Here is a 24989-nt window from a genome sequence, read left to right on the forward strand (position 1 = left end):
ATACTTTCTCAGCATAGCAATTATTTCTGATGTTTTTCTTATTTGTACCTATATTTTTGTCTATCTAGAATATCTGTTGAAAGAAGAGAATCTGCCTAGTTTATTCTCCACCGTATATACCCCCTGCATCTAGACTACTGCTTGGCACATATTTAAGAGCAGTCAATAAATAATGTAGGAATAAAGAAGATAGTTTGTCTCTTCAAAGGGCTTCCAATCTCATCCAAACTAACAGGATAATCAAGAGTTAATTTTTAAATTAAGATTTACAACACAATCAACTTTACACATGTGGAAATTAAAGTCAATTTTATCAGTTAAATGAATTAGAAGGAAATGGACTTCACAAAATAAAACACTTACACAAGTATACATTTATTTATGCTCAGATATGCCAAAAATAGGTTCTTTGACTTCAATATAATCCTTGGCAGTTTAATTACAGAAATCAAATCTCAAACAAACATTCCTGAAAATGGCAACATAAGCTAAGTTTTACCTGAGAATCAAAATATAACCAACTCTGTGATTCAATGAGTTAACCAATTAATCCCTAATAAATAAAAGTAGGTATAGCTAATGAGAAGCATTTGATGTTCTATGTCTAGTGCCGGTACTACTCAGGAAAAAAAAAGTGGAGGGAGCAAAACAAACACAGAGCAGAAGTCGCAAATAAACTTTTCTCATTAAAAAAGAAAAAAAAAAAAAGGAAATTCAGCCACTTATCCTATTCATTTTCAGTTACTTAAAAAGCACTTCAAGTTTCCAAAACTAATGTTGCATCCACATGTCTTTTACATTAAGTTCCAAAAAGGCCTTTCTGCCTTGTTCACTGTTATAGCCCAAATGCTGAACACAGTGCCCAGCATATAACAATTTGGTGAATTGAATGACAGCCGTTATCACTACCCTGAACCCTTTCCATCACCTTCCCCTTACCTGGCTAAGTCCTAACATTCTTCAGAGATTCCCCATCAGAGTTTTCCTTTGCAAGTTCATCCCTTAACCCAACTCTAAGTTAACTGTCGCTCCTTATGGTCTCAGTCACCTGCTTCTTCTCTTGGTCACAGACCTTACTGGACGCAGTATAATCATCCCTGTACATGACTAAGTGGATTCTATATACATATTTTGTTACAGCCATTCAAAAATGGACTCAAAAAATTTTTGAGTCCCAGAAATAAGCTGACTTCTCAATTTATTCATTTAATTCATTTAATAAACATTTATTGAGTACCATCACAGGCCCTGGAGCTACAATAACAGGATGACCTGCTAAACAATCTTTATTAAAAATCACTTCTTAAAAATAATAATGGCATTTGTTATAAGATCTACTGATCTAGAGTAGTATAAACCAAGAAAGGAAATCCAGTAAAGCTGACAGATAAACAGAAAGGGATGGCTTCAACAGGGTGAACAGCACAGACCATGGGAAGATACTTGTATGTTCTTACCGTGTTGGGCGTTCCCATTGTGTAGTTCTTGTTATATGGTTTAGGTACTGGATTCTTCCAGAGGCAGTTCGCCTTTCTTCCCAGCTTAAATAAAATATTGAGATATAAGGCAGTAATAAGAAGCTGGATATGGAATTTTTTTTTTTACTGCAATAACCAAGCCAGAAGACATCTGCTGTTATGAATCAGGTCGGACAAATTGAAAAAGCAATACACAGAATATAGGAATTGTTTCAACTTATTTTAGAACTGTACAATACATCTTCTGGAATTCTGAAGCTTCTAAAATATTTACACTGAGGTGTGACTAATATTTTCCATCAGTCAAACTGAGAATTTTCTAATGATGTCAAAAATGCTCAAATTATACTAATTTCTCCAGAAATTAGTAGGGAGATAAAGGCCATACTAAAAATAAAAATCACATGTAATTTTTAGAAAAGTAATAAAGCTTCTGAAAACATTTATCATACCCACACTAATCTTTTAATCTTCATATTTTTATATTCTCTTACATATTTTCTATAAAAAGTTACAGATTTTTGTATTGAAGTATAGTTGACATACAATATTATATTAGTTTCAAGTATACAACATAGTGAATCAGTATTTGTATACATTACAAAATGATCACAATGATAAGTCTAGTAACCATCTGTCGTCATACAAAGTTATTACAATACTGACTAAACTGCCTATGCTGTGCATTACATCCCCATGACTTATTTATCTTAAGAATGAAAGTTCGCACCTCTTAATCTCCTTCACCTATTTCATCCATTTCACAATCCCCGCTCCCTCCAGGAAACCAATTGAGTTTTTTAAACCTATGAGTCTTTTTTGTATGTTCATTTGCTTTGTTTTTTCACATGTAAGTGATATCATACAGTATTTGGCTTTCTCTGTCTGACTTACTTCACTTAGCAATAATGACCTCTATATCAATCCAAGCTGTTGCAAACGGCAAGATTTCATTCTTTTTTTATGGCTGATATATACATTGCATCTTCTTTACCCATTCACATCTATCAGTGGACACTTAATGCTGCTTCCATATCTTATCTACTGTAATAATAATGCTACAATGAACACAGGGGCGCATTTATCTCTTTGAATTAGTGTTTTTGTTTTCTTAGGCTAGATATTCAGAAATGGAATAGCTGGACCATATGGTAGTTATATTTTTAACTTTTTGACAAATCCATACCATTTTCCACAGTAGTTGTACCGACTTATATTCCTACATAGAGTGTACAAGGGTTCCTTTTTTCTCTACAACCTCACCAATGTTATTTATCAAACTAATTTTTTAAAAAGCAAATATGCCATTTCTTCCTCAATATCTTATTAATTCATATAACCAAAAAAACAGGCAAATGACTATAGTAACGTTACTATTTCCACCAAATCAGTGGCAAAGGCTTGGAGGCCCTAAAAAAATAGACAATAAAAAAGATGCTAAAAGGTTTTATTCCCACTGTGATCACAATTACAGTACAGTTATGCAGAGCAAATTTAGAATAGTAAGCTTTACACTGTTATAATCTCTCAATATTGATTATTTCATCCTAAACTTCCCCTTCAAAAGTAACTTGCATCCATAAAAATTAAGATACATACAGCTAAAGTGATCTATAAACAGACTTAACTTGTAGCAATTTTTAACAGTTTACGCAAAATAAGCCAATAGCACAGACTGGATGTGAAATTTCATGTCAAAAATAATTCCAGTCAAAACTCAACTGACTATGCACTTTAAATGGATATAACTTATTGTATGCAAACTATACCTCACTGAAGTTAATTCTGAATACTTAGAAAGTTAAGAGTAAAATCAGTAAGGTTTCAGAACTAGTATCAAACAAAGACAAAGAGCAGTGATAAAAAGCATAAACTTTGGAATCAAGATCAAGGCTTAAATCTGCGTTTCAGCTTTGTCATTTCCATGTGATCTTTGGCAAAACACTTAACTTCTCTGAGTCTCCAGTTTTTTAAATCTGTGAACTGCATGAGGGTAATAATAGTAGTAGCAGCAGTAGTAATAGTAGATAATTATTTATTAAGCACTTACTATATGCAAGACATTGCGCTATGTGCTTTACCTGAATGCTTTCATTTAATCCTCACAACTACTTGTGGTATACGTACTATTAGAATCATCCTTTTTTATAAATAAGTGTAAACCAAAGTTTACAGAAGTCAAATAAACTGACTAAATTCATAAAGCTAGTAAGCAGAAGAGTAGGATCAGAACCAGATGGTCTAATTCCATAATCACATGTTATAAGAATTAAATGATAAAATGTATATCATGTAATGATAAATGATATAAAGTGCTTAAAACACTGACACAGGCATTACAATAAATGTTACTATGTTATAACTGCTATTACACAAATTCTCTATCCCATCCCTCTAAACAGAGCAGTATGTCAGATTCAGCACCTACAGACCCTGTTTTGAATAACTTAATCAAACAAAAAAGTTTTTCTTTTAAATACATAATATTTACAGGAGAGCTGTATTTGTCAAAAAATTTGATTTGTCTTAGTCAAAATTCTTAAAAAACAAATGTAACATATCTAATTCATGGCTTATTTAAAAATTTGTGGTGACAAAATCCCTCACTAATTTTCTAAGTACAAGGAAAATCTAGATTCTGGATTCAGCAAATTTCTAAAGTTAAGTACACAGTAAACACCAACGTATTTCTCATCATTTTAAGGATGTTATCTACATATTTCTCTAGTAATTTTGGCTTACCCATCTGGTAAATCATTATCAAACAAACGACTGCAGTCCACAACTTGTCCTCCTGTGCCTATTCGGTCTCTGGACTGAAGACTTACTATTAAACAACAAAAACATTACTAAGAGTCACAGAACTAGAAAGAATTACTGCAATTTAAAAATATTTATCTTTAAAAGACATCTGGCTTAGCTTATTTTAATACTCTACAATGAACTCTTTAGTTTCTACTAAATTCTGTAATTTCTTTTTCCATGAGATTTTTCCTGTTCAGGTTTTCTACACTTTATCACATTCATGGAAGACAGTCTAATTCCCTTTTCCCCATCGTAATGGGGCAACACAAGGCCACTACTGCACTTAAGAGGAGGCGCAAGACATGAAAGGTATACTTGTATACAGAGGAGTCTGAAAAGTTCACATTGATGTAGGTTTAATTTTTGACCCATTTTTTAAAAAAAACCCACACACACTAGATTCTGGCAATAGGGCATTACTTGGATTCTGTAAGTTAAAACACAGTACATCATTGTCCAGCACAGTATAAAACTATCACTATAAACTTGGAAGCAAGAGACAGGAACTCTAAACCAGGTTCTACCAACTAGTTTAGCACTGTGACCTTGAACAAAATACTAACATTCTTGAAGTTTAGATGACCCCAATCTGAATAATGAGAAAACTGTTATTAATCAGTTTTTGTATAGAAAACCAAAATACAATCACAGCAGAAACACTGTATTTTCTTCCTAACTTAAAGGATTTCATGAGCTTTAATGTACATCTCCAGACTGCTACATCACAAAACACTTGAGCAATTTTTAGATGAGATTGTGTTTCTAAATGGCCTAATTCTAGCAACAGTAACAACAGTTTTTTATAGTAACAAAAAGCAAAAGAAAAACCTCAAAGGAGACGGAAAGAACTGAGTACCAACTTTAATTACAAAGGAAAAGATCTGCCACCTTTGAATCAATCATCTCAAATTGGGAGATTTTTCCTAAAGTAATCTAAAAAAGCTAGGTGTATAAACATGTTTTCAAGTCTCAACGCTATAACAGCAAAACATGACTTTAAGTCCAATGATTAAGTTACGATATACTGATATAATTCATCCTTTTAAAAATTAATTGTAAATATTAATAGTGGTTACAGTAAGTGAATAAAAGCAAAATTTAAAAATTTATGTTTACTGTAATTAAAAATCAGAAAAAATATTTATGCATGTATACAAAATTAGAAGGGGATATATAAATTTTTAAAGTTAGTGTTCTAGTGTACTTTTCTCCACTTTCCAAAAAGATATTATATACATATATTTATAATTACTTGTAAAAGTATAATTCAGTAAGAGTGAGAATTTTGTTCTTAAATGACAGAACTGCAGGATCATAAAGCATAATGTTTGAGTCCAGCCTACCTTCATCATGAACACCAAATTAACACAAGAGCTTTAAATTTTAAAAAAATACAAATACACACACACATATTTTAAAGTAAAACAATTTTTTGATGTAGCCTACTCCAATAGGTGTATTTCTAACCACTGACAAAGGAAAGTCTGCTATCTTTATAAGTGCAAATTCACACCTTAGTAAAACTATTTCGTTACTACCAGATGTTAGTTGGCAAACATTACATAACATACCAAATCAAATAAAGTAGGAACAATTACATTTAAAAGTTTTGTATGCCAGGATTTGTTTTTGAGTTTTTAACCCCATTTCAATCTAAGAAAGATAGGAGTTATGAAGAATACTGCAGTGTAGACACACAGTGCAGATGCTTCCCTGTGATAACCACTTATTGTAATAAGGCTTTTGTTAAGATGCTACTCTGGCAATTCCCTAACTATGAACCCAATTCACTGCCTTGAAAATTAAGTCGTTCAAGTACCTTCTGCAACTAAAACCTTTCTGACAGGCTGATAATGCAATCATCTGATTCTAAATTCTGTTCTGTAACGAAATGGTAAGATTCCAATTGCATTTTTCTTCTTTAAGAAGTCTCAAAAGGAGCCACCCTCAGTGTCCTACCACACTACGTATTTTGATCAAATCTAAATCCATCGATTCTTAAGGTAAGTCTCAGGAAATTTTATTTATAAAGACCTTCTTCTAGCTCAATTCAAAATAGCCCACCAGCCCACTAAGTGCCTTCTGAGTAAGGTAATAATTTTTCCTATTCTCTAATCAGTGCTGTACTACCATTCCTCATTCTATTTTTTTCAATTAAAAAGATTTTCTTAAAACTGTAAAGCATTAAACAAAGAGTTCAACACAATAGTTCCTTTTCTCTCAAAAACCAGTTTGAGAATTACTTTTAGAAAACTTTAATATCATATTTAAAGTTTGTCTCAGGGCTCTACTATATCTGTACACTTTAAAAGAATTCCCTCCTAAAGGATCAAGAGTTCTTAACATTAGGAGCCTCTATGTTTTACATTATTTACAGGTTTCTTGTTTTGTTTTGGTTTTGTTTTTTGCTTTCTTAAAAAATTAAGCTGGTCTGGATTCTGGACCCACTATTTGAATAATTTTACATGACTCATTTAATTCATGCCAATACAATGAAGCTACAATTATTGTACTTTGATTTGGAAGGTACTTAGAATTTAGGTTAGCTTAAATGAAGCCAAAATTCACACAACTTTCAATTAATTCCACACTTACCTACTATCTGTCCTCTAACTGTATCATTGTCATTTGGCCCAAGTTTGCATAGATCCAACCTCTGATCTATTTCAAATCAACAACAACAAAAAAAGGCAATTAAAAAATCAGCTGGTATCAGAGATTCTAACATCTGTAGAGTGACAGTAAATTTCTACAATCCATTGGAAGTCAGACCAATCATTTAAAGAATTAACTGAGTTTTAAAGATGAAACAAATATTTAAAATTCTCTAACTAAATACATAATTAGTACAATTATCTCAACAAAAGTTTTGACAAATTCAAATTTCAAAAACCCCAAGACACTGGTGCAACATGCAGTTACTTTCTCTCCAAAGAATTCGAAACACTTCAGTTTAAGTCTTGGCTTGCCACTTAATAGATGTTGTTCTTAAGCAATTTATCCCCAAGTCTTGATTTTCTCATATATAATGATGGTACTTAACTTCATATTACAGGTTAAATCAGACAGTTACGTAAAACTATTCGCACAGCACATGGCATGTAAATGTTAGTTAGTAGCACATAAATGCTAGTTGTTATAGTTATTTTTAATCTAACCATTTCAAATGACCCCCACACACAAAGTAAGTACTAGTAAGAAGCCAAGTGTAAACTGTAACATAAGGGTTTGAGTCAGTTTTGGTACTAACTCACTGACAGGCAACGCATTTATTCTCTCATGCCTCATCTATAAAATAGATGTAACACTGGCCTGGCCATTTATAGTAAAGAACAATGTCACCCACTGCATGTTGGTTTACTTTCATTACAGCACTTGTAACTGAATTCTTTTATAGCTGTATGCCATCTGTCTACTTAAACAAATTATGAATTGATAAAAGGAGGAGACCATGTCTTAGTCTCTATATTCTCTACTCTATCCTAGTAGAACATCAGATGCTTGATAAATTAAGTATTACTGGACATCAGAAAGGTCACATAAACCAATGCAATGAAACATTCACAAACAGCAGAAAGAAAAATCTGCGCCCCACCTGGCCACTCAGCCAGAAACAGACATTTTTACTTTTGCAAAATAAATGAACGCTACTAAGACAGCTATGCAGTGGACTTATGCAGAGCAATCCCTCTTCTGTTCAGTCCTTCTAATGTGTCCTGTCTTGTTCCCTTTGCCAGCAGGCCTTTGTCCTTGCTTCTCAAAGGACAGGATCTATGCCTTTTTCACCTTTATATCACCAAGGTTTTGAATGGTACCTGGTACTATAAAGGTTCAATAAATGTTAGCTAAACTGAACCAGAAATAAAGTCATACCTGTGACCTATAAGTTTTCAGTCTGCCTGCTGTTTTGGGTAATAAAATGTTTAATTTTTATATGCTAGACCTTTTCCAATCTCTTCTATCTCCTGTTGGTCACCCTGGCAATCCGGAAATAGAGGAACTTCTCAAAGCTCAATTTTTTCCTTTTCAATTTTTAACAGTAATATTTTCATAACTAGGCTGTGGTATCATAGTACATTAAAAGGGATCATCTCTTAATATACCTAACATTCCAAGCTAAATTTAATGTATTTTTATTTATTAATTTCCTTAGCAAGATTCTCTGTGAATTTGTGCTTAGAACAGGCATCTGGGCTAAAATCTCATGACAATGGCTAACTATTTTTTATATTATGTAAAAAAGAACTCTGTAGAAACAGCAAAACAAAATCTCTGTTAAAAAAGATATTTCCATCTATGTCCCAGTGGAAATACCCCCAAAAAGATGCCTTGTCACCTGGTTACATGAATTACACGTATGTTAAGTCAACTTGTTAATCCAATATAGAAATCGCTTCTAATGTTTTGATCTTGGTATAATCTTCTAACTGCCCAGGTTGGTGAAAAACTAAGCTTACAGTTAAGTAGTTAATATAGCTGTCTTACACTCAAAATAATGTCTTACCTTTTTATAACTTTTAAATTTTGGGGGGGTTTTTTGGGGGAGGTAATTAAAATTAAAAAAAAAACAAAAACAAAAACTTAACAGAGGTACTGGGGATTAAACCCAGGACCTTGTGCATAAATTCTACCAGAGTACACTCTCCCCACATAACTCCATTTTTCACAGCAGTTTATATCATTCTTATTCATTAATAATTTCATCCCCCTTTAATGCTACCTTAAACACTCCAATCACCTGAATAAAACTCACTTTATCCCACAAATCCACCAAAATCAGACAAGAGTGCTAAGAAATAAAAAAGGCACTTGTATTTTGACACGTTCTTTTACTTTTCTAGTTATCAATCATTTCTCAGCAGGTATAAATTCACTGGAAACTAAGTATCAGCTGTGATTCAGTTTTAGTTTCATATATTTAAAATGTTTCCTTCTTTTTTAAAAGTCAACAAAACATATTTAGACCAGGAATTTTTACCAATGTTTCAAACATACACAGGAAGTATGTTTTTGGTCCCTTGACTGCCCTACCAAAAAATACATATACATATATATTTAAATATGTATATTTAACATTTTTAAAGCACTAGTATCTACTCACAACCAGTGTCTTTGAGGCGATTGATGGCATTGGAAAGAAGACGAACACAACCAAGAAATCCAGCACCTTGTTTTTTATGGATCTTCTTGTGATTCCATACACTGATTGTAACTGAATCAGACTTTCCAATATACCTAAAAACAACAACAACAAAATGAATGCATGAGTAACTTGACAATTACAGGTAGTTAATGTAAAATCTTTCCTTTGTTTTGTAGTCTAAAGTCACAAATATTTTAGAGTATGGCTAGACACAAAATATGTTTTGAATTCAATCTATCCACAGGACTGAATTTATATTTGTAAAAATCTCAAAAGTAAAATCTAAAAAGAATTTTTAATATATTCTGTAGCATATCTGCCACTCTCAGGCTAAGTAACAACTTTTAGTAAAAAAAATCTACTTTAGTAGCTAATGGCAAATGACACTATAGAAGTGTATGATCATTTCTTTACCACAACAAAAATCTTAAACTTTCATCAGTCATATTTTAAATACATTCCAATGACATGACCTACTACCTCAGTAAATACTCAGTTCATTTTCAAGGGGCATTGTCAAGGCTGACAGACCAAAAATCTGACATACCTGTTATGTTTTAAAATGCTGTAGAACAAAAGCTGATTGTAACGCTTTTCCCCTGCTTCTTTCCTGTATGCAGGCCTTGAGCGAGCAGGATTCTTGCAGATTTCACTTCACTGCCTGCAGACAAGCAGAGCAGGGAAAAGCGTTACTATACTTGTCTGTGCATATACCTGCAAGTATGTAGAAGCTCTACCAGAGCCAATTGTTAACATGGTGTCATCCCATGCGAAAATGTAATAAAATAACATAATTATCATCAGCAGAATCCTAACTGTATTTCAGTCACTCTAAGAGATCAAATTTTTGGTCCAGCAACCTTGACCTTAAAGTGTCATTCATTAAAGCAGTAATATCAGAAAAATTCACCTGGTATATAAAAAAGCCTAAACCACTTAAGTGAGGACTAAAACTCTTAAATAAGTAACATGGAACACACACTTGAGGCCCTGGACCCAGCTGTATTAAAGTTTGCCTACCCCCACCCCCAGACTTTTAGCTATGAGAGCTGATACTTTTTTTTAAGTAGGCCAACTTGCATTTCATTTTGTTGCTTACAAATGAAAAAAATCTGGACTAAAATATCATTCAGTATGCATGCATCAAATTTTAAACAGGACTAAACAGATCTAATTTGTCAAGTATCTACTATACAATATGCCAAAAATTCTAGCATCAGAATCAAGTATAAAACAGCTAAATTACCCCAAACCAAACATTTTTAAAAATCACATAAACCAGTATCCCAACTTGTAAGCCTGATATATAGGTATGTTAAAATATTGATTCCCTTGGGCCTTAGAGCAGCCCACCCACCACTGGCTTAAGCATCCTGCTGGGAGGCTCGAAAAGCCCAGAGAGACCTTGGGAACATACACTGAAAACAGGGGAGTTTCTATCAGCCTGTGTTCTTGAATGACTGTGTCACAATGTCTCGCCTCCCTCCCAAATGGACTTTATATACAAAATACACTTTTACTGCACTAAGCCACTAAAAAAGTATGGTTGTCTATTATACCAGTTAGCCTACCCTAATCAACCCAAGGGACAAATCATAAAGGGTCTTGTCAGTCATGGTATGAACTCTGGCTTTTACTCCAAGTAAGACAGGAAGTCAATGCGGGATGTGGAACAGAAGAGTAACAAGATTTGAAATATGTTTTAACAGGATCAGTCTAGCTGCTGTGTCGAGAAAGACTGCAGCAGCAAGGCTAGAAAAGCAAGGATTCTTAAGGTGAGGGTCAGGAAAACCACAAATCCAGCAAAGCACAGGATACAGTATGAATTCATTTTTTTCAAGGGTAAAACATTTTTTCTTAAGTTTTAAGGCCGTATTAAAAATATCAGAATGTCTACATCTCTCCAACCACAATACTACTTTTCTAACATAAAGTCATTATTTTCTATTTGCTGGCTTCCTTCATAGTGTTGAGACTAGTTTCCTTGTCATTCCTGCCTCACTCTAAGCCATTCTTTACATTATAGAGAAAGTGTCCGTTCTTGAATATAAATCTGGTAACAGCATTTCCCCCACTTAAAACCCTTTCATTTTCATTGATTCCCATAGCTTTTAAGAGAGTAAGGACCTTCATGAGCTGGCTCCTGCTTGCCTCTAATTTGCATGTGTTTTACCACAGTCCCCTTAACCTTATGTCAACTCACCAATGCTGCCTCTCTAAACTGTTTTCAGAATCATGTTCTCTTTCACCTCTGGGTCTTCACACAGACTTCTTTTGCTTAGAGTCTTCCCACCCTTTCCTTTCTCAAGTTTACTCCTACTTAAGGTCTAAGCCTAAATGCCACTTTTTCTAGGAAGCTCTCTCCAATTCCTAAATTTATGTAAAGAAGTTCTATATATTTCCACAGCACCCTATACTTCCCCAATAGTCTTATTATGCTGTTTATAATTTCCTATGTACTTGTCTTTATACACCATGTGGTGTAAGCTTGGAGGACTATGTCTTGTTCACCATTGTAGTTGGATCTCCGGCTGAATTTAGATCTGACTGAAGCTAAAAGAAATGGCTTAAAACAAGGTGACTAAGAACTCAACAGGTTAGTCAGCTACACAGATAACAAAGTTATCTGCAGCTGTGTTTTCAAAATCTCTAAAAGTCAAATCAAGTGTTATAATATTTGTGATCTAAAATAATATATTTACTAAAAGCATCTAATATTTGAGAATTACATGCCAGGTACTAGTCTAAGCACTTTACATGTATTATCTCACTTAATCTTGGTATCAGTCTTCTAAAGTAGGCATTATTACTGATGTTGTTATTAATGGAAACTGATGCACAAGGGGCTAGATAACAAGCTGATGATTGCACAGTAAGTGACAGGTGGGAAGCCATAAAGTCTCACTTCTCTCTACTGTCTGCTTTTTTAGTTTCTACTTATTTGCTTATTAGGTGAACTTGGAGCTACTGAGCCATAGCACTAAGAGGTATATACAACAGCATGATTCTTGGTTGTCTCCAGGTATCATTATATTGCTGTAGAGACAAAACATTTGTTTACATGTGGTTTGGAAGGTCAAATTCAAATAAACGACCAGAGATCAGGCTGAGCTGGGTCCCCGAGGGGTTTTTTAGAGCTAATAATGGTCTAGAAGTAGTGAGATGTCAGGCATGGAGATTTTGATGGGAGATCTAAGATGAGTTTTTATAGGTAAAGCCAAGTGGAACATTCAGAAGAAAAGCTGGGGTTGATGAAGTGTGAAGTAGAATGACTAGGAAGCTTAAAAGGCTAAAAACGTGGAAAGTCAGGATATCAGGACAATTAACATGTTTATTTCACAACACATGTTGGCAAAATGGTAGAAGTTTAGAGAGTATGGGATAACTGAATTAGCAACCTGGAGAAAACTGAAACCTAAGTCTGTAAGGAGCAACAGACAAGGAACAAGACTACCACTGCCACCAAACCCCTGAAATATTCTCAAAGTGTAAGCCCAGTATTCTCTGATGGTGATGAGGAGGATGAAGCAGAAGGACTGGTGAAAGTGTTTAAAAAGAATGAAAAGTGTAACTCACTATGCTGCGATTTAAAAAATAAAATAAACAGAATGGAAAGACTTGAATCCCATCCTCAACCCGGCTCATCCTCAACCCTGGCAGGAGACCACAGGTTTAGTCTCCAAAAAGTTCTCTACTCAGGGACACTAGGCACAGCTGAGTGAGGAGGTGAATTCCATAATAAAAATAGGATATTAAGAAGTTAATATAGTGAGTGGAGAGACATCCTACCACCCTTACATTGTTGAGATCCTAGAACTCTAGCATCCAAGAGCATAACCCCAAGGAGAGAATTCTGTGCAATGAAAATGTCAGTGTTTCCTGATTACCCTAGCAAGCTGACCAGCTCTACCTATGGGTACAGAGTTTCCAATCAACATTTAAGCGCCTCCCCTTAAATCAAAAAGACAGGAACCCAAACCAAACCAACAGGGAAAAAAGAGAAAAAAAAAAAAAAAAAAGGAAACCCAAGAAAAGAGAGGCAATACAACAGAAAAAATCTACAATTATAATACTCACTTCTCTCATCAAGGATGATATTGCATCCAAGAAATAAGAGGAAGTTATGAAAAAGGGGTAATCAGAAAGCAAAATGATATTAAAAAATAAAAATCTGAGAGCTGAAAGTACAATAAATAGGAATGCTAGAAGATAAAGTTGAGGAAACAGCCCAAATATTTATTTCATCATAGTTTTAAAGTTTTTACTAAAATAAAAAATTGCTTATTAAAACTTTAAAAAAAAAAAAACTAAGATAAAATATGGTAGAAAAAAGATAGGACAACTAAATGATGATCAATTCAGGAGGGATAACACCCAAATAACAGGAGTTCCAGGAAAAGAAAAAGAAGAAATAAAATGGAGTGGAGCAAACCATCTACAAATGATTAGATAAACTCTTTAGTAATGGGAAACTTTTCTATTCAAGTATCCAGATTAAAAAGTCCCACTTAGTATCTAGCACTACATATCAGATATACTAAGTCCATGAGCAAAACATTTAACATCAGGCATAAAGAGAATACCCTGAAATCTTCCAGTAGAAAACAATAATCATGAAGGACCAAAATCAGGATGTCATGAGTAATACTCTAAACTTGCACTGTCCAAAGTGGTAGCCACCAGGCAAACGGGGCTACTGAGTACTTGAAATGTACCTAGTTCAAAATGAGGTGCTCTGTAAGTGCAAAACAAACCCCTGATTCCAAAGACTTGGTTTAAAGTAAACAAACAAATAAATAACTTGATTATTTTATATTGATATCATGTTGAAATGAAAATATTTTAGATATACTGGATTAAACAAAATATATTATTAGGCAAATTTCATCTGTTTCTTTTTACTTTCTTTTTTTTTTACTGTGGCTAATAGAAAATTTAAAATTACAGATGAGCTCCTCACTTGCGGCTCACATTGTATTCCTATTCAGCAGTGCTGACTTAGATCTAGAAACAGTGGAACAATGTATTTAAAATCTGAAGTTTCACCTAGAAGTCTATACTCAAATTATCAATCAAATTACAAGACAAACCCTATTTCTAGACAAGATCTAAGAAATTTTCCCCATCTTTGTACTCTTTCTCAAGGTAACAACAAAAGACAGGCTTTACCAAAACAGGGAAGCAAACAAAAAAAAAAGGAAGTCATTGGACCTAGAAGGAAGGAAATTCCCAACATAATGATAAAGACAAGTTCCAGGACAACTGTGCAGGAGGTCAATCACCAGTCCAGACAGAGCAAAAGGACAGAGGCTCTAGGAGGAGTATCTCCAAGAAGAAAACAAAGCCAATAGAATATCTCATGTAGTGAACACATGCAGAGATGTTCATCCTGTAGGAGAGTTTGTGAATTAATTAATGAAACAGATGGAAAACTAAACAAATGGCAAAGTAAGATAGTTATTAACTTCATAAAAACAAAAGTTACCAAGAAAGAAAGTGTAATCACTGCACACCATGTGACTCAACTATGAATACTCTGTTGAGCATAATAACAAAGAACTATGAAATAACTATACAGGAAGACCGGGAAAAGGGAAGGGCCACGTGGGTGTTATCGGAGTGGAATGAGATACATCAGTTGTAAAAGCTAAATCACCTTCTATGGTAAGAAACTTTAAAATAATACCTAAAACTAAATAATTATATATTTATATTAAGATGCTATAAAATAAGTATGATATCTAGAAACGAGAAAATACTAGAACAAAGAACCAAAGTTACTGAAAGCAGTTACTGTGAAAATGTGAGTCAGGAATACGAATGGGGCAGAGAACTGCATTTTCCCATTAAAAGCCTTACAGTAACATTTGCCTTTTCACAAAGTAAGTAGGTACATATATCACTATGATCAAAATAAATTTAGAAGAAACCATCCATATAAGAAGTAAAATGAATGCCTATAAGTGTACTCCAACTATGATTCCTGAATTTATACCTACAACTGACCTAAAGTGAATTAATACCTGTATTTGACTAGAAAAAAGGTAGGGGGGAGCAAGATTGCTCTAAACTGTGTATATATTTTGTTCTTCATAGGATTATTAAGGAGACCTCATCTTCCAAAGTTAGCTATCAATAAGCCAAAGCACCTTCACACTAGATTTTGTATCCCTCTGTGAGGACCAAATTACACCACAGATCAAACTCAGATCATTTTCAGGGATTGTTTTCAAAGACTGTATCAAATGATATTGATTCTACGTTTCATTCCAAATTAACTTTTTAAACGTACAGGTCATAATGCTGATTCCACTTTGGATCAAGTGTATTCTTCACAGTATCTGTAGAATGGCATTGCCCAGATCCATCAACCACCACCTTAGCAAATGGATCAGGAAGTCCTGTGAAAAAAGAGGGAAGGTTTTTTAAAATTAAATTATATTTTGACATGGAAGATGGAAGATTATTTATATAAAGATTACTATTTGCTACAAAACAAAGGTTATTCCATTCTTTATAAAAAGCTTAACATTAAGCTATAAATCAAAAGTGGTCCATTTTAAAACTAAGATTAAAGTTAATTATACATTAAATACCAAAAACTACATTTTCTCTTGCTCATGTCTCAATACATTCTCACCTTAAACTACCAAAGTCCAGAGGTTACCTCATAATGCAGACGTTTTCATAGATCTTTGCCAGCCCTTTGACCCCAGAAAGCTGAGTCCTTAAAACATTCCTGGCTCTCCTAGCGTTCTCCCAAGGTCTCCGTTAGTAGCTCATTGAAAGAAAGAGCTTATTAAAGGTTTTCACATAGCAACACAGGCTACACAGAAATTAAATTAGCCAAAAAGTTTTACTGAATAACTACCATGAGTGACTAGAAATTGAAAAAAAAAGATTTAATATCCTATCTTAAAAGAGCTTACTATCTAACTGGGGAAATTAAAATGCCATACATTAAAAATAAACAAACAAAACAAAACAAAAACCAAAAAAAAAATCTGAGAATAAACAGGTTTTTCACTGTACTGATTATAAAGAAAACCCTTACAATACTGTGTCAGGCACTATTCTAAATGCTTTACATATATTAAATCTCTTAATCCTCACCATGGGGTAAATACTACTACTATCTCTGTTTTACTGATGAGGACAGTGAAGCACAAAGTGGTTAATTAACTAGCCTGTGTCACACGGTAGTAAGTGGGAGAGCCCGGGTCTAAAGTTTAGATTGTAAACACATGCACACAGATTCTGGTGCCTGATTTAATGCTCTTAACCACTACGCTGTGTGTTACACCTCTCATTTACTATGTGGTTCAACAGGGAGTACAAGAGCTCAAAAAAGCAGGAGAAAGGTTTGCGTTTGAACAGTAAAGAAAGGCTTTTTTTTTTTTTTTGAGGGGATGGGACTTACTTGGGCTTTAAAGGACAAATAGAGTGCCAAGGAGGATATGATAATATTTGAAGGGCTTTGAGGAGTCTAATAAAAGCGTTTGTACTAAGTGTAAAAGTTCATACTACTGGAGAGGTAAGACTGATCTAAGAGAGGCTTAAAAGGCTTGGAATGACTGAGGTAGAGAACAGGGAGCCATTTTAGATTCTCAAGCATGGCTGTAAATAAATACACTGTCATATTTTTCTATTAGTGGTATTCAGAGTAAACTGGAAGAAGGAAAGATTAAAGGCACAGAGAAGCTGTAGTTAAGTGTCATACAGTACGACAAAGAACAGGATGAGTAGAATTTTAAAAGTCAGGAGAAGGTAGAACTAAATAAAATGTTGAAGAGACCAAAATGACAATTTAGATGTTATACATACTGGGATAGTGCAGACTTCCTATGGACAGCTGAAAATACTAAAATGAAATATTGGTAAGTGTTGATAACTGGAGAAACTTTGCACCTTGATATCTATGCTAATTTTTTTAAAGTCAAGATACTAATTTGCCAGGACTCAAGGTCAGACAGAATTCATCTAGCTAGTTCCCCAACTCCATGAGTCTGAGATTTGTCAACTTCAAACAGATAAGAGAAGACCAATAGTTAAATGTCAAGTGCTAAGAAAAAACTTGGTAAGTTAGGGTTAAGTGCTAAGAAAACACTTGGTAAGTTAAAGAGTATCACCCTATTTAATTACACTGTTCTTGAAGTTTAGTGTTATTCATATTAGTATTTCAATAATACCTAACCATCTATAAACGTGTTTAACAGAAGAATATTTTTCCCCTCTACCTTCAATAAAATTAAGTATTTTTTCTTGGAATTCATTTTATTCTGTTATTTTGATTCTACTATTTAAGCAAATAAATATAAATATGTGCTTGCAATGCAAAAACAAACACAAAAAAATCACATTTCTAACTTTCCTTTTAGATGTTATTTAACTAGTTAAAGAATCAGGACTAAGAAAAACAACTTTTTCCACACAAAAACACTAATAAGAGTAGCCTCCAGATTCCTCATTTAAGTATTAAAGTCTGAGTCCCACCCTCCCATGTTTCTTTTCTGTAAATAATACAAAACACAAGTCCTATACCCTAACAAAAAAATACCTAGGTTTCAACCTACCTGATCACAGTATTCTACAAGAATTTAACTTGAAAGCCAAGTTACTCTTGTGTTGTCAGAAGCTATCAAGTTTTCAGAAGTTATTGAGACCTCTAGTGGTGAATATAAAGTGGCTGAAGTATTTTCTGTATTTTAAAAAATTTCTCAATTCTCCCCAACACTGCTGAGTCATAGAGAATAGCTAAAACTCAGGAACTTCCTCACTACACTAATGCACGTACTGAGCTGCAAATAGGAAAACAAAAATTTCAACTTAAAAGTGAATTACTTATCAGAGAAAATAAAGCTTTATTTCTGATTAGGAGAAAATAACATTCGACCAACCACGTTGGATCTCAGAGACTTCAATTTGGTCCCTATACAACACCTCAACAAAGTATCTTACACACGAAGCTTTTATTTAAATGTTGCATAAAAGACAGAAAAAATTTGATACTAATAAAAACATTATTTTAAAAATACAGGTAATGGACAGATATGTGATAAAGTTAACAGTAGAATCTAGATCATGGGTATTCACTATAAAATTTTTGTATGTTCCCATATGTTTGAAATTTTTCCTGCTAAAATTTCAGGGGAATGAGGAGCTAACTTATTTTAAAAGCCAGTAAGGTTAAAAATAGTTCCAAAAAATGAGTTAGTAAAACTCTTCTCAGCAAGGGTAGATACCCTGGAATAGATAGTATTATCTACAATTCTACACATTATTCTACAGAAGACAACTCATGGCAGGGCATTTTTTTCTTATAGCTAAATATGCATATTATCAGCCTATAGTCGTGCTTCATATTAAAAATCTACTTTTCTCATTCAACACAACTTATATTGAATTACAAGCAAAAACAACTATATTTCAGTATTGATGATAATTGCATTCTGATCAATAAACACACTCTCAAATTTAACTAAGAGATTTAGGAACTATTATTTAACTCTTTCTCTAAAATTAATGTGGGCAACCCTCAACTTACAGATTTTTGAAAAGTGTAAATCTACCACAGCAAGGGGACCTTCACCAGTGTGACCTGGGAGATAATCATCCATCCCTGGCTCAGTTCCTTCGGAAGGCCTGAGGATTAGCTTTCCCGTTTTCCTTTCAGGGCCATCAAGTGTTTTTTCCATACTGTGCTTTAAAGATAATCACATAGTTTCCTCTAGTCTTCTTATCCCTGAAGCAAGTTCACAGTTCAAGAATTTCAATCTATTTTTACTGCTTACATCAATAAAAATGGGGAAGGTTTCTTTGTTTCCTTCTTTTTTTTTTTTACATACAACTTAATGGCACATAAAGATCATATAATTGATAATAAATCAGCTCTCAGGGATTTACAAAGAATTAAAGTAAAGGAAGATTCCACCAGATTCCCTAGGAAAACAGACAAGGGTATCTGGATATTTTATTGGAGAAGCTGTGCCATGGGACTCTAGACGATGGGAAAGAATTTGGGAAGGAAGGCTAGGAGACAAAACTGAAGATTTTGTCTTTAAAACCAGAGCACATGTCTTGGGGGTATTCCTCACTTTTCTCCTTGTCACCTGCCCATCCAATCCTACTGGCCACTCTGCAGCCCCACTAGGATAAATCGTACCCCAAATTAACCTTAAGAAGGGTAAAAGGAATATACACTGGCTATTAGATTATTAGCAACAGGGATGAGAGGGGTAGTTCAGCAGCAGCCTGTGAAAATTGCATTAACTGGTGGCAGCAAGGAGAGATGTCACTGGCCTCTCCTACAGTGACATCTGTGGGATGGAGGGCACATGGTACATAAACTGGAGACTGCTTTTAATGTCCTTCTTACTATGTCCCAAATTACTCTATTTAATTGCTTCCCCATATAAGCACAGATACTCATATTTTTTAATTACATAGTTTATTATTTTATAAACTTTAATTTAGGTTCTACCCTAGAAAGACTGGAAGAAATAAAATTTCCAGTGGAATGAATTAAGTATGATTTTAAAACATATCAAGAGCTTATAGCGTTTGATTAAATCCTTGAAAATTAATGTATGTCCTATTAAATTAGCACTGACAGCTAGTTTTTGTTGGCTGGTAGGACCTGAATTTGAAAATCTAATGGATTTTCTCTATTTCTAACTTCAAATATTTTCCATATCAAATTCTGTTGGCTTAGACTTTTTTACTAAAAAATATGTATCATTTTTACTCAATAATTTAAAGCTAATACAGAGTATAATATTATAGAGTAGAGATTTTAAACACACATGAAGGGTACTTCCCAATCCTCCCTCCCAAAACTTAAGCCTAAATAAAGTCACAAAAAATTTCACAACAAACTGGCAAAGAAACTGCAAATATGCAAACTAAATGTCTGTTTTGGAGTCTAAGACAAGAACTTCTACAATCAAATGTGGCAGATTTCTTTCCTACACTCTAGAAATTCCAAGCAGGCTGAATAGCTTCTCTACCTTCCAATGAATCCTAAACACATGAGTAAAATTTCCTATAAAATGTTAAGGGAAAAAAGTGTTAACAATTAACCTCAAACCTTTTCTAGAAATCTAGTAATATGCACACCTTTGATATATATTACACACATCTGCATATACATAGTTGCACACATGCATTTCACACACAGATGTGGGAGGAAGGGATAAAGGGAAAGGGGCTAAGGCTAAAAGAGGACAAAATCCTCTTTCAAAAATGTGATGCCAAAAGACTCTGATCAAAGCATTCATAAAACAACACTGAGTATACTTCTGAGCAGAGAAATCCCTAAACCAGACAATTCTGAAAATGCCATCCAAAAATAAAAAATCTACACACAATATACAAGATTTAAAGTTCATTTACTTACGGAAAAAATCCTTTTTCACCAAGTTTTTTGCACAGAGTACTGTAAAGGAAACAAAAAATACATGGGAAGAATTAAAATAAAATGGTGAGACTGCACTGTCAAAGTTTCATTTTAAAACACTGAAAACACCAGTGAATAATAAATACTAACTACAGCAAGGCATGACATATGATCACAACTTTTGATTAAAGACTAGCAAAAGACAGCTGAACTAGTGGCTGCAACAATGATCACCAATAATAGCCAAGGATAAAAATGTTTATAAATCTAGTATTCTAACAAAGAACCAATTCCTATCTTTCATCAAGATCTATCTATTCTCAGGGTAGTTTGGAGGCAAGGAAAAATAGTTCTAAGGAGGAAATATGTAAATTGAGATTGATATATACTTTTTAAGGAGAAAATTCTATACAGAAGAGGATCATAAGTAAGACAAAGTTTTATTAATGACATTTTAATTTAGTTTTATTTTATATTTATTTTATAGATGACATTTTTAAAGAATAACCTTCTGTTAGTTACTATCCATCTAAACTCCACAGCAATTTTTACAGGAGAGATAAATAACCTCCTAAATCATCAGCTCAATGACAAGAGATATGCTATATCTTCCAAAAACTAAAAGTTAATATGTAGAGCAAGATATCCCAAATCCACATTCTCTGGGTTACTGTACATTAAATTATTACTACCTGGTGATGAATGCACAATCCTGTCAATATATTAAAACTACTGAATCGCACACTTTAGAGATGAATCTTATAGTATGTGAATTATATGTCAATTAACATTGCAATCCAATTCTTAAAATTACTGCTTATATAGAATCATAAACTTAACTTCTTTGATTCAAACTTGTTACAAGTGAAAGGAAAATACCATTGCCATATATTTACACTTTAATTTATAAAATATCTATGAAAATAATGTTTCATTAATTTCTATCTACTTCTACTCACAGTTTAAATTAGTTACACTTATTGGAAGTTTAGTTTACAAAAATTAATTTACTATAACAAACCTTGGGAATAAGTCTGAATGTAACTATTCACTTTAAAAGTTCAAATAAAAATCATTTTGAAGACAGATGCCATTGGTAAATGAATAAAATTATTAAGTAAGCACAAGATACTGATTTATTAGTCAAAGTCTCTCAAACCCTGTCTTAGTAAGAAACAGTTCTGTTCTGGAAAACAAAAAAACTCAATCATTAAAACTAGGGCCATAACTAAGAGTAACAAATCACAAGCCTGATTTTGAAGAACTCCTCCCTAAACTTTTGTTATCATCATATAAACTGAATAGAATACTGAGGGTCAATATATATACAACATATACATAAATCCAAATTATAATCTCCAGTATTGTTGAAGTATTCATAATTTTAAACCATCATCCTATGATCCAAAAAGTGAAATAATTTCACATCTTACTTCAGAGAAGCAGAAAATATGAGAAGTTCTCTAACTTCTTATCACTAAACCTACAAACGTACTATTTTGATACTCATTTTTTCTTCCTTCCACTCACAATGTCCACTCTCCCTTCTAACACTATCCTTCTGCCCATGCTCTGAAATCTTATATCCAACCCACCACTTTCTCAGGAACTTCTCTCTTCATTTCCTCTACTAATGGCCTCATCAGTATTTACACACACTCAAGCCTTGCCTTCGCGTCCCCAGTCCACCACCTTACCTCTTTTCCTTCATAACAAAACTACTTTAAAATACTGTCTACACTAGTGCCTCAATCCACTGTAATTTGGTTTCCTCTCACCACTGCCCCTATACTGCATCTCCAAAGCCCTGGGGACCTAATTACTAAATCCATCCAATGGACACTTCTCATTTCTTATCCACTTGACCCCGGAGAGGCATTTGCCACTACTGACTACTACCTCTCCTGGAACTCCTCTTTTTAGGTTTCTATTTAACCTGATTTTACAACAGGCATAATAAGACTCATTCTAAATCTTCTCCTATGCTCCAGCCATGAAAGCTCAGGTCCTTCAAGGTTTCGCCTTACGTCCTCTTGTTTTACTCTATAACCTGAGGGGCACAGATGCCAATCCTGTAAACCTTGGAATTAATATGTAAACTGTTAAACTGTATGTGTTTCTTTCTGGGGAGAGTTCACAGTTGAACAGATTGACAAAACTCCTCCCCTCTTGAAAAATAAATTTGAAGAGCCACTTTTCTATACATTTTCCCTGGTCTTTATCATTTTGATGACACCGAAACTTATAAACCCAACCCTCGCTCTCTCCTGAACTCCAGGTTCACACAAGCACACTAACTATGCCCTCAAATTAAAATCACCACCTCCCCCTCCCCCAAAACTGCTTCTCCAGTTTACTTTATTTCAATAAATATCCCTGCTTTCCACTACATTGCTCCAGTCAGAAACCTCCGTAGCAACTTTCACTATACCTCCCCCACCCCACTTCCTGGCAATTATCAATTCTAATCAACTCTGCCTCTGAAATATTCTTCATCTGTCCAATTCTATTACCAGTGTCACCACCCTAGTTCAAGCCACCATCAACTGCTATCTAGGTCATTACAACATTCTTGCAATCAGTCCTGTCTTAAGCCTCAACTTCCTCCAATCAGTTCTCCACACTGGATCTAAAGTGACCTTTCTAAAAATATGATGTAGGTCCTTCCATCCACTTCCTCTCCTAATAACATTACAAAACATCCTTAAAACATTCCTCAAAACTATCCTTCCACCTGTGCTCTGGATCACATACCTAACACCTAACACTTTCTGTGGGACCCTGTCTCTCTTGTCTCCTCTGCTGACGTCTATCCTCAGAACACTGTCAAGGTCTTCAAGCCCAAAATCTATTTGGTTTATAAGCCCTTCAAGCCCTAGCTTCTGCTTACCTCTCTGACCTCATCTTCCAGCACCACTTCTTCCCCTCCAAGCATCCAAGTCCAAGATCCAGCCACAGGGAACCTTCACTTTCTCACAAATACTCCATCTCTCACCCACAGCCTTTAGGTGCCATTCCCTCTGCCTAAAACATTTCTCCCAGGCTTCTTCACCTACTCATCTTTTAGGTCTCAAACAAGAAGGAAACTTTTTAGAGCATGTTTCTCTCATCTTCTGCACACTAGTATTTTCACAGAAGCCCATACTTATCACGGGCAGCCAACACACTTTATTATAATTTCTTAGAATGGTGCTTATAACTATGAAGGTCCTAAACGCCATCCAGCATAAATCATGTCTGTTTCATTTCTTTCTACCTCTAGCACTAAGCACACACTGTGCCACGCATTTGAAGGACACTTAGTAAATACCGGCTGAATTAATAAAATAAACTCCAAAATAATCTAAAATAATTTTATTGAAAGGGGGGCTTTTTATACTATGTGACAGATTACCAATTGACAAATAATCACAATTTTGACTTATAAAATCTTATTTTTATCACTTCCCTTTATTTAAAATATACTTATCAGGTCATGTTTGACAAATTTTCTTTTAAACACAAATGAGATGTTGCTAATATACGACTAAGTTTTAAAAAGCAATTGAAAAATCTAAATAACAAAGAACTTTAAAATCAGGTTCAAAGTTTATGAAGAGAAATTGAATTTTATTTTATTTGGGGGGGTGATTAGGTTTATTTATTTATTTTTTAATGGAGGAATTGGGGACTGAACCACTCTACCACTGAGCTATACCCTCCCCCCACCCGAGAAACTGAATTTCGGTAACCCAGAGACTAGGGAAGGTAACACAGAAGAAACAAGATTAAGTTAAAACAAAGAAATATCAAAACTGGTCAGACTGCTAATCTTAACACTAGATCTCAATGACTCCAGTCTGTTAATAACTTTATACGCTAGAAGTAAAAACATAAATCTTCAAAGGAAACTGTCAAAATCATTTGAGATTTGGTAATCTATTTGCATAAATAAAATGTTAACCCTTGGAGACTTTACTGTACTTTTTCTTGGGGATGCACTTGGGGTACTAGAGCCACAGCCCATTGATCTTTCTGTCCTCAGTACCAATAATAACAGCTCAGTAAATGCTCAATGTATTAATTAATTTTACAAAGACAAACTCCTATTTGTCACTATAACAAGTTCTCAGCCAAGGAGGTATATATCAGAAGCTCCTGGGGGAGGGTACAGCTCAAGTGGTAGAGC

At 34.1% G+C, this 24989-nt stretch overlaps 1 protein-coding gene and 1 long non-coding RNA gene across 2 annotated transcripts in view; one reads left to right on the plus strand and one right to left on the minus strand.

Moving 5' to 3' along the window:
* The window catches only part of SMURF2 (SMAD specific E3 ubiquitin protein ligase 2), a 97252-nt gene that overhangs the window by 26326 nt on the left and 45937 nt on the right, over positions 1-24989 (minus strand). Inside the window, exons 2-7 of the mRNA XM_006199504.4 lie at positions 20822-20860; positions 15719-15827; positions 9385-9518; positions 6879-6944; positions 4221-4305; positions 1458-1541 (exon numbers count right to left, since the gene is read on the minus strand). Coding sequence (XP_006199566.2) covers positions 1458-1541; positions 4221-4305; positions 6879-6944; positions 9385-9518; positions 15719-15827; positions 20822-20860 — 517 coding nt within the window. The remainder of the gene's footprint in view (positions 1-1457; positions 1542-4220; positions 4306-6878; positions 6945-9384; positions 9519-15718; positions 15828-20821; positions 20861-24989) is intronic.
* The window catches only part of LOC140686183 (uncharacterized), a 30777-nt gene continuing 11845 nt past the window's right edge, over positions 6058-24989 (plus strand). The window contains exon 1 of the long non-coding RNA XR_012059792.1: positions 6058-6286. This is a non-coding gene — a long non-coding RNA (uncharacterized lncRNA). The remainder of the gene's footprint in view (positions 6287-24989) is intronic.

The sequence above is a fragment of the Vicugna pacos genome, chromosome 16, assembly GCF_048564905.1.
Source record: "Vicugna pacos chromosome 16, VicPac4, whole genome shotgun sequence".
NCBI lineage: Eukaryota > Metazoa > Chordata > Mammalia > Artiodactyla > Camelidae > Vicugna > Vicugna pacos.